The sequence below is a fragment of the Rhineura floridana genome, chromosome 6, assembly GCF_030035675.1.
Source record: "Rhineura floridana isolate rRhiFlo1 chromosome 6, rRhiFlo1.hap2, whole genome shotgun sequence".
Classification (NCBI taxonomy): domain Eukaryota; kingdom Metazoa; phylum Chordata; class Lepidosauria; order Squamata; family Rhineuridae; genus Rhineura; species Rhineura floridana.
This window is the reverse complement of record NC_084485.1, coordinates 63627845-63639174: the sequence shown is the minus strand read 5'-3', so window position 1 is coordinate 63639174 and position 11330 is coordinate 63627845. Positions and strand designations below refer to the sequence as shown.

At 39.9% G+C, this 11330-nt stretch overlaps 2 protein-coding genes across 18 annotated transcripts in view; one reads left to right on the top strand and one right to left on the bottom strand.

Moving 5' to 3' along the window:
* Positions 1-5183: 5183 nt before the first annotated feature.
* YOD1 (YOD1 deubiquitinase) lies at positions 5184-10829 on the bottom strand. Its single transcript, XM_061632083.1, has 2 exons — positions 9966-10829; positions 5184-7960 (listed from the first exon to the last, which is right to left on the bottom strand). Exons 1-2 carry the CDS (start codon positions 10171-10173, stop codon positions 7254-7256), a joined length of 915 nt encoding a protein of 304 aa, XP_061488067.1. The 5' UTR covers positions 10174-10829; the 3' UTR covers positions 5184-7253.
* The window catches only part of PFKFB2 (6-phosphofructo-2-kinase/fructose-2,6-biphosphatase 2), an 87337-nt gene continuing 86407 nt past the window's right edge, over positions 10401-11330 (top strand). For 15 of the 17 annotated variants that reach the window (XR_009763469.1, XR_009763468.1, XM_061632081.1 and 12 more), the window contains exon 1: positions 10401-11184. The gene's annotated coding sequence lies outside the window, so the exon portion shown is untranslated. The remainder of the gene's footprint in view (positions 11185-11330) is intronic. The other 2 variants (XM_061632082.1, XM_061632067.1) reach the window with 2 other exon arrangements.

Below are 11330 nucleotides of genomic sequence, written 5' to 3'. Positions count from 1 at the left end.
GAGAACGTAGACATTAAAAAACGACACGTTTTAAGACTCGGTCCAATAATACATGAAAGATTTATCATCTCATTTGCAGTTCAAATGTTTGATTCTTAAGTGAACCTGTAACTTTTTAAATCAGTATGTATGTAAATTAGGTTTATATTGGTTTTGCTCTGTGAATTTTATTCCTCTGCCCTTAAACTGAATTCCTGCTGCAAAATTTATTTTCCTGTTTTAAAGTAGTTTCTGATTTTATAATGATGCTATATTGTTTGTATTTTATTTAATTGTAATTTTATTTTAATTCCTGAAAGTCATCCAGAGCCCTGGGGGGAGGGGCACTATTGATAATTTACTCTATTTCATTGAAGGTAATTGTGGATTTGTGCTTACTGCACAGAAACCCACAACTGTGATTTTGTACTTATATTGATACTCCTTTTAACATATCATTTTTAGCAATAAGCATACAGTACTGGATTTTTTGAAGCAGCAGGGATAGAGAACGTTCCAGTATGCATAATTCAAAGATATACAAATGCAGGCAGTTGAATTATAAGTGCTGCTTGCCTGAAAATAGGTATAATACCACTTGAAGTATGACCTCAGGGTTAAAGCTAAAGCTTTGAAAACAAGTTCCACAGCTTTAGTGGAAAAACATTTTCAATTAGAAGGATTTGTCAATAAGGAGTGCAGTTCTATTCAGAGTAGACCTATTCTTCTAGAATGGTAGTAGGTAATGTCCCAAGGCTATACAACCAGACACGTTTGCTGTTTGTTTCCCAGACTTTTTCTAGCACCTGCTAAAGCAAAAGACCTGTATACTCACCCTGTGCGTAAGTGAACATCTTCCAACTGAGCTATATACACCCATACATATATTAGGTGAGATTCCACTTCACTTCAAATGCTCTTGAGATTTGACTGGTGAGCACAAGCTGTGGCAGAATTCCTCCACCAAGCCAACTCTAGAAAATGACCAACCCCCTTTTGTTCTGGCAACTAGTCTGCATTTAATCACTTTATGTGAAGAGCAGCTTTGTTCATTTTGTGTTATACCTTTTAATTGGTTGTCATTTTTGTTTTTTGCTTTTAGTGTTGTGAGCTACCCTGATGGCTCTAGCGAGCCATGTGGCAATATACAACTTATAGGATACTGTACTCCAAAGAAAATTAAGACTTTTATTGCCTCTTTTTTGATGTCTGAAATGTGAATGTTGAAACAACCTCTGCTGTTAAAGTCTCCTGCATACTAACCACTGCTCAGCAAGCATTTCTCTTGGGCTCTGTAAAACATTTACAATTTTGTAGTTCTCCCAGAGAAGCAGAAACATGATACTGTAGCTAGGTATTTCCAATGTGCACCTGCAGCAAGACCAGATGAAGAAATATTAGAATAAATCATTCTGTATTTGCCCCCACAGCCACTATTAATTTTAGGGGGGATAGCAGTTTAAGGGTTGCACACATACACGCTTTTCATGCTGCCCACGTGTATCAGCCTGTGAAGGTAGGGAGTTTTCTGTATTTCATTCACAGTAAGTCAAGAACCTGTAGCTACCTAAGTTCATTTGTATTCTATATTATTCAGTTTCACACAAAATAGAATTGAATTTTCCCATTACTCATTGACTGGTTCAGTGACCTATGCTGGTTGAGCTCATCTAGTTCAATCAATTACCAGGTTTTAGCTGGGCTTCAGAGAATCCCTATCAACCAGGAGTGAGCATAGAATCTTTTTTACTATACTGTATGACCCAGACCAATGGTTTGGGCTCCCTGCAGCAACATTACAGACTATAGTGAAGCATCTTACTAAGTTTATACTAGAGATCAGTTCCAATCATTTGATTTTTATATCTTCCTCCCACACTTACCTCAATAGCCCATGCAAGCAGCTTTAAAAAACATTAATGCAGAATTTAGCTTTCTGACCCAAATCAGCTCTTTAGCCACAGGCTCTAGTAAGCCACATGATCAGGGATTTTGTGTGTGTATTGTTTTGTTGTTGTGTTTGCTACTCTGTGCTCCTTCAGGAGGAATGGCGGGATATACATTCAATAAATAAAAACATCCCTTTTTCTAGAACACCACCACCTCCCATAAGTTGCTCTCAATTGTTTTAAAACAGTTTGGAAGTGCTTCATAGCTACTAATCAATGCATACTATACCAGTATGCCAAATGGCATAATATGGATAGATGGCCACAGCTCAAGTAGTAGAGCATATGTATTGCATTCAGAAGGTCCAAGTTCAATCCTTTTAACCAAAGATGGAATGGATTAGGTAGCAGGTGATGGGCAAGACCTCTGCTCCAGACCCTGGAAAGTTGCTACAAGTCAGAGTAGACTATATCAGGCTAGATGGTTCAATATTCAGACTTAATATAAAGCAGCTTCCTACATTCATTAAACTGAATTAAGTTTCTAGGCAATCTAAACATGTTATTACTCCATCCATTGCATCAGAAGAAATAAGCTGACATTTTTGTTGAAGAGGCATGAATCAGATTTTCAGTAGGGTTTATAATAGTCTTTGTCATCTAAGCATATGTCCAAGTATCAGTTTTATTAAAGATAAAAAGCAGAAAGAAGTACAAGTGAACACAATGCTGTATATGCATGCATAAATATTACATTTTATTGCTACTATAATGACTATAAACTCAAGGGCACATGTTCAACAGAACATACCTTAATGGTATGAAGTAGTAAGATGTAGTGCCAATGGAAATAGTTACCAGGAGTTTTAAGATGTTGTATGCCAGTCCATCAGAAAATTCATAATGCACTTTTTGTATCATTTAATTCCTTGGCAAAAACACTAAACTTGTAAACTTTGATCGACAAACTTGTAAAGTGCTGTTAGTCGAGACAGTCATCTCATATAAGAGCGTGCAAAAGGCACATGCTTAAGAATAAGTTAAGTTCCTTCATACTTTTGGAAGTTAGTGCTGGTGATAGCTGCCAGATCTGCAAGTCTTGCAACAGAGCTTCTACATATAATCCAGTCAAGTAACATTACAGGTTTGTGTTCTATTATCATTTAGACATTCAATATTCATACCATACTCAGTTCTCAGCATCTACTGAAGCGTTCAAAGTTAATGTTAGAACTTAGGACATTAATATATGTCAGATGGTAGTTGTACTTTGCAATACCCAGAAACTGGCACTAGAAGAGAGACTAGGAATAAGTAGGAAAAACAATTTTCCCTATTAAAAAGGATATATTATATTGCAATACTAAATATGATTTTGTATTTCTATTGCACTAGTATGAGAATTCTATTCTGTTGCTTTTAGAAATTCTAATTGTGTATTCTTTTTCACCAGAAATGATTGCATGTGTTCAAAAAAGAAAATACTTTCACTCAACACTTTCCACAATAAAATTTCATCTCAGTTACAGTAAGTGCAGGGTTCAATTTGAAAGGAGTTAACTTTTGCATAGGTCATGGAAGCCATATGCATTAATTATCTTTGTACCTATAAGATGCATGCAGACACTAACTTCTAATGACAAGTCAGGTGCAAGGTTCCTCCCCCCCAAAGAATCACAAAGGGACACTAAACATTGGCTGTTTGATCACTACAATTTTTATTTTTAAATATTTATGCCAGGTTATGACTTATGCTCCGGATTTACCAGCATACTTCGAGTTTTCTGTGCAAAGTAATTCTGAAGGCAATGGGATATCCTGATAGGTGAACATGTGCCAGTATTTCCTGCAGGAAGATTTATCTCCTATCTGATTGGAGTTTTGAGGAGTTGGAGCATCTTCCCTACAAAGAAAAGCTTAAGTGTTTAGGGCTAGTCTAGAAGACTCAAGGGGAGACATGAGTGATTGATAAGGTTATGAAGTATGAGGAAAACAGAGGGTCCCCCCATCTCATAATACTAGCACTCAGGGTCACCCAACAATGTTTTGCGATGTAGTACAATAACTACTCCAATTGACTACTACATCATATGGTAACAGCTACTAGCTTAGATGGCCTGGAGCATAGGTCTATCAGTGGGTATTTGGCATGAAAGTCAATTGGAACTTCCATGTTCAGAGGTCATATGCCTCTGATAACCAGATGCTAGAGAGAAACAGGGGATTACTATTACTTTTGTGCCAAGCCTGAGAGCTTTCAGATTCTAACAATAACCAGCTGGATGTAACACACTTCCAGATGCTTCTTGATCTGTTTCAAGAAGGCAATTCTTATGATTCCATATACTGTTTTGCTCCTCAAATGCATCAAACTGTAACTGATGGCTAAAGATTTATGTTACTTCAAAGGTAAATTGCTTCAACTGCAGTTTCAGCAAAATCAACCTGATCTACATTTGAAAGCATTTTATCTGAAGGATCTATTATTGGAATTAAAACATAACATGCATATATAATACTGATGATAAAACTCAGTGAGAGCAAGGAACACTTTTGAACTTGTTTTCACTTTTTAAAAGATAGGTGGCAGGATGTTTAAAGTCTAGTTCAATCTGACCCATTATCAAGTGTTGCCTCCTGAAAAACCACAGCAAAAAAGTAAAAATGTAGCTTAAAATGTACTTCCAAAATTAAACATCTACTAGAAAAAATATATATACAAAGTAAATGGATTCCTATAGCACTTTTGTCCAAGTAACAGGCAAACAATAAGTCAGCTTCATGCCATCTAAAATACAAGAACTGGACTTCTCATATAGCCAATATAGCTAGGCAATCTTGGAAGTGTCTTCCTGAAGCACAGCCCCACTTGGTTTATCCAATTAAGGCTTTTGGCAGAGAATTACAGGATAACCCTAAATAGTATCTGCACTAGCCCAATCCAGCTTAGTTGCTCACAAGTTAAGGTGCAATCCTATTCACATTTTTCTGGAAAACCCCAATAGACAGTGGGACATCCTTCTTTGTATGCATAAGAATGCAGTGCAAGTCCCACTGAAAACAATGGGATTATTTCACTGTGATTAATTTTTTTGTATTGCTTTAAATGGGATTTACAACTAACTTTAACTGGCCAGAATGAATCTATTTTCACCAACCATTTTGGGCACCAACGACTGATTGAATGAACAAAACAGCTTCTGGAGTACTAGAGTACCTCCACTTCAACACATTCAAGCAGAAATTATACAGAAGTGCAGCAAAGCAGCTCAAAAACATCCAAAGCAAATATAAAGAATGCTTCAAAAGGTGAAGACGTGTGATAAGCCTTTACAGAAAAAAGATCTAGCACCTCATACTAACAGCCCACACAGCAGAATGCACAAATACCTATGTCAACATCCTAAGTGCAACAGGTCAATGCATGTCAGTTGCAATCTTATTCTGATACCGATCAAATATTAGATACTCTGGACTGAAGTGATGTCATAGGCTCTGCCATAGATTAAATCCCCACCCTGTTTGTCACAGAACAACTTTATGCTATGCTGAAATTGGTGATTATGGCTGCTAGTCCTGCTTCCCTGCATCTTCAAGCGTCATGTTATACTCTGACTAGTTAGTGATTTTACCCTCATCCTAACCATTTATTTTCCCGATCATGCATGGGTTGAGGGACTTCTAATGACACAGTCCTCCAATTATAGGAAAATGAGATTTTCCTTTGGGTACACAAAGATCTATGGCACATTATCTAGTGTCTATGGTACCAGTAGTGATTAGCTATACTTCTGTGTCAGGGTTAATCTGTGATCTTTTAATGTAGTTGCTGTTCCTAATTCTTTTGCATTCATGAAGCCATTTTAATACACCGAGTTGTAACACTACCACCTTGTAAACCACTTCAGTTTTTCCCCCTTTCCTCATGACCTCCACCTTTGCCTTTTGAAAACTAGTTAGCCCCAGGGTAAATGTGAGTTTTCTACCATCTACAAAGGTCCTTTTTTCCTACCAAACAAAACCCCTCCTACATGTAAACTGAGCTATTTAATTATTCATAATTAAAGAAGAGAGACAACATTCAAGTGATCAAAGTTATTTAGCCTGCCATAACCCAACACCAGGTACAATCTAAATACTAAAGCAGCTTCAAGACCCAATTCCAAAAGAGTCTATGTAGAAAATAGCTTATAATAACCGGCAATAAGGTACCCTCTCAGAGGCCTCAGCAGCTAGAGGGCTGTGCTGCTTAACCATGTGATAAACTAAGATTTGGATCAAAGTACAAGACCTCTAGCTGTCATTTTAATAATGGCAACCAGAAATATATAGTGCAAGGCATCAAACTGTGATGCTTAATATGGGTCAGAAGATGCCATTCTTAGTGAAAAGCACCAACCTCAACTGACAAGAAAGCATTATAAAACCAGCCAACCCCTCTGTTCACACCATAAAGGGAGTACATATTTGAGGTTCATTTTCTTGGAAGTATGAATCAGCAGTTATCGAAGTCCAGCAGTGCTATATGTACAAGTTAGAGGGGAGGACAGCTTACTTGGAACCCAGCCCATAAAGTTCCACATTAAGCAAATGGCAAATGAGTTTGGGGGCCATGAAATATCCCCCAAAATTTGAACTCTGAATATATGATTTCTTTTTAAAAACATATTCATTTGTATTGCTTGGAATGTTACAATTTCAGTGATTTTTGAAGAACACACCATCAATGTACACATGTTTCCAAGCCACTGTTTAAAATGGAGTAATGGGTACCTATATTAAGTACTAAGGAAATGTTAAGTTACTGGTAGCTTTTCACTTCCTAAGACTGAAGACTAAACCTTCAAGCTGAAGCCCTTTATTGTGATAGACTCGCTTATACAAACGAGGTATGCTTGTTCAGTGATTTGAAATAGTCCAACTTTGAGACTACTACACTGAAGAGGCAACTCTGGCTGATCTGCTTTTAGTTACACAAGTGCACAAACTTTTGCATGAACAAAGGTGAGACAAAATTGCAATATTTCAATGGAGACCAGCTTAACTATTCCGTAGATTGTGTAATCAAGAACTCAATAATCTAGCTGAGGTTTTTATTCCATCAATGATTCTAAAATCCTATATGCAAATCTAGCTAGCTACAGTAGTGTGTTTATACCCAGCTGTGTCACAGAGAAATCAGTTACTCAGATTCTTTTAAAGAGCAGATATAGCTGCTGTAAACTTCTCAGACTAACCACGGCAAACCTGTGCACATCTGCCATAATTAAGTTTAGGGCTTTCAAGCTTAGAACGGATTCATATGATTACATACACCTTATTTTAAAACCTGGAGGCTTGTTCTTGTTCAGTGAGGTAGTAGATATGACCAACCTCACAGAAAATTCACACTTCTCCAAAGTTGGTGTGTCCCGTCTCCTTGGCATGTTCTCTGGCTTCCGCTTGCCCTGTTAATCCTTTCTGACACACCATACATCTCAATGTAAACCGGTTTACATCAGTAAACTGTCTCTTTCTTCTGGCTTCATCTGCTAACTCCAAAGCCTGTGCAAGCACAACGTCATCGGATGCAGAAAAAATGGTCTGGGGAGGAATATCTGTGTTGGGGATTTTACGCTCAAGTGGATCATAGTGAATACCATCATAAATTAAAAGCACCCGTTTAGCATAGCCAGCATCTTCCCCAAAACGATCAATTCTGACCGTCTGTGTGTCCACTACACAAATTTCACATTGATAGAATTTAGACAAAGTTGAAACCTCAATTGCACCTCCCCATGTATCTTCTCTTCTGATCCATTCACAGTATTCCTGGTTAGTTTTTCCTAGTACTGCCTCACTATAGGATTCTGGATCACTTCCTACTATCTGAGCTATGAGATTTCTCATCTCTGGGGCGCATCCTGGGTCATAAACCCCACCTTCTACCACATAGTATACACTAGTAAAGAGACACGAGTTATCTGCTGGAACAACCTTCCGGGCAAGTACAGGGACAGCTTCCCTGACTGAATTAGGAACAGTCCGTTTTGTAACTATGGGTGACTCAGTCTTGGGCTTGGTTGCATCTTCTTCAACTATTAGAGTATCACCTGTCAAGAAAAATAGAACAAAGAAATAAAGGTATGGTTTAATGCGGCAATTAAGAATATGAACTACTGAGTCTCAGTCAGCCATGAACTCCTTTCAGACCCCCTCCCATTGTGCAATAGGTAATAATACTTCCTATACTGCAATGGCGACTGAGATAATATATGAAGTACTATGACAACTCATGTAAAGCATTAGAAAACTGATCATATATGTAGATAAGAACACAAGAATATTAATCTAGAAATAATCAAAAACTTTGACAACTATTTATTCATGCTTTATCAGATGCCAACAGGATTGCTGTGAATACCAAAATACACCTCACTGAATTTTAAGGCACATCAGATGTGGCTATTGAATTCCAACCTATTCCTGGACAAAAGGATATAAAAAGGAATATACAGTGCATATTCTCCATTTTAAAGGAACCAGAAGCTACACTAGTCCTCTTGTGCTTCAGGATAGGCTGAGAATGTTCAACACACACATACTGATAGCAAAACTCTAAAATTTAATTAATGGGTGGTAACAACAAACACCCAGCCAATTTTCAGCAATTATAGAATGCCTAAACATTTGTGTCATTGCTTTAGGACTTCCTGTTTTAAGATGGGATATATGCTGTGTTTTAGAAATATTTTATTTAGAGTAGTTTACCAACAAATAAATGTTGCACCACTCATCTTTTTAAAAGCTACAGCTTGTAAGAAGACAGCATACTATTGTTACCAGACAGAACAACTATTTCTCTTAGGCTGTCATCCTAAGGTGAATGAAGGGAGAGAATCAAAGGTGGTCTGTTGCGGCCGGGAACTACCTTATCCTAAGCCATGCTGAACACAAGCCAGGCAGAGCAGTAGTGAAAGCACTGCTGTGTTCTTCTGTCTGTTTCCCATTTAATGTTTTAAGCTGCTTGTTCACCACATTAGGAGCAACAGGAAGGAAAAGGGTAGAAGAGATTGAGACCATATGAGAAGTGTGTCTAAATTTTCCCCTGTATGAGGGCTTGTTGGGGGACTGGAATGGCTTTGGATCCTCGCAACATTTCAGCTTGCCCCCTTCTTTCAGCCCTATCGATGTCAGTGCTCTGATATTGGTTGGGCCAAGCCATACGAGGAGGCAGCAGCATAAAATGAGGCTTTGGCATCAGATTTCCCTTTCCAACATGAAAGAGGTAGATCCAATCTATCCTATGGTTATGGGATACCTTCCCAAAGACCTCAAGATTGCACTCTAAAACCGTTTGAGAAGATGCTCATTCACTCACTATAAGCTGCAACAAGTGAAATCAGGCTTTCCCCTTTCTTACTAGTTGTCAGAAAAAGAAGTATTTGGTCTTCTTTTAAAAAGAAATGTGCAATATACCCTTTCTATCTAGCTAACCCAACCTTCCCTACCCTGGTGCCCTCCAGATGTTGCTCAATTACAACTCCCATAATCTCTTAATACTGGTCATGTTGGCTAGGGTGAAAACTGTAGTCCATAACGTCTAGGAGTATACCAGGTTGGGGAAGGCTAAAATTACCTTAACTGGCCAAAGAACTGGATTAAAATCCCACCCCATGCCAATATCATAGGCTACTTTTAATGGATATCTGACGTAAGTATAGCACATACAAACCAAGTTGTTCACCATCTTGGGTTTTCCCTTTGAAAAAGTATAGTGAACAAATTCATGAAGCCTGGAACTCCTAATGGCTAGTAGCTGCGATGGCCACATCTAAATACCACTTGAGAGGGACGAGGAGTGAAATAGTAGTATTGCGCTCATGGGCTTCTCATAGGTATCTGGTTAGCTACTGGGAGAAGCCAGAAAAAAACCCATTCACGTGCTTGCATTTCGGAAGGCTGTCATGAGCTGACCAAGTACATAACAGCAGGCACACCACTAACCAGTACCGACCATTTCTAGACATTTCCCCGTCTGAGGAAAAAACCAAATGCCCAATTAATCTTAGAGAGTGCTTCAGGCAAGGCGAGGCGAATCCCCCTTCCTTTTCTTACCCGAGTGAATACCGAGCTCTCCGAGGCGCCGCTCCCCGTCGCTGAGGTCCAGGCCGAGCGGGGGAAAGCCGAGCAGCAGGCGCTGGGCCTCGACGGGTATCCCGGTGAGGGCAGCGATCACGGCCTGGAGCTCACGCAGGCGAGAATGTGCCGTGAGTCCAGGCAGCGGGTAAGAGCCACTCCGGGCTTTACAGCGCAGCCGCAACATCTCGCTGCCCGATATTCAACAGTTCTCCCGGCGGCGGCTGCCAGGTTTCAATGCCCCCAACAGCAAAATGGCTGTGGCTACCGGCAACCCTCGCGTCTCCTCCCTTCGACTTTCTATTGGTCGCTTCCTCCGTCGCCCCAACGTGCACTACACCAGAATAACCAATCAGATTCTTGGGAGAATCCCCGGAGCAAGATCACATAAAAACATTCATAGTATGCCTTCAATGCGCATGCGCGGTAAATGAGTTGTTAGTGCGGGTCTTTATTAAGGTGAAGTTGCGGCTTTATGTCTTCTTTTTTCCCAGCGTTCTCACTGTTTTGTAATTGTTACTGGAGCAACTGATAGCTGGAACTTCTTTACACACGCATTTGTAGAGTGAGATCTTCGTAATCTCGGTCCGAGTTGTTTGAGCATTGTAGCTTGTATTTGCCGTTATAAGTGTTCAAGCCTTTTGAATCTTGCATATCGTTCCCGTAGATTTACTGCTTTTCAAACTCAAGCCGTGTTTTGCACACTCCACTATTCCTGCGGAACCTGTGCGTACATTTGACGCGATAATATTGCATACCCAAGAAATAAGGTGGATGTACAGTGTTTGCATAACTGCATGCATGTACATAATTAGGTACCCACCCGCCGTTGAGAAATACGCTTGTATGCACTTATACGACAATTCTGCTTTTGAACCTGGTTTCCCGTTTCTCTCTTTCTGCGTTTCTTGACGTCACTTTTTGAATTCCCATCTCATTCGCGTACCCGGCACTGCCGGTTCGCCTTTTACATTTCCGCGTCTTCGCAGAGCCGCCCTCCTCTTCCTTGGTCAGCATCTGGGAGGTATCTGGCTCACCTGGATACCTGCAGCTGAGGTTTGGCTGCACTGCAACGACCTGGTTTTGCTGGCTCTTTCGCAGCTTACATTGCCACTTAGGAGCTGCTAGACCGGCTCCCCTTCCGTGCTCAGGACGCTGGACTTGCTGTTCCCCGGCCACAGGGTGCTAAATTCTGCAGGTGTGTAGGTCTGTTGCGGCCGGGAAGAAAGGCTCTTTTTAGGTTCGAGCCTGCAACTGCTAGAGTGGCAGGGCAGGCCCCGAGCAATGCAGCTGTAGACATAAAATGCTCGTCAACAATTATTTGCGGCTGCATCTCCGCTGGGA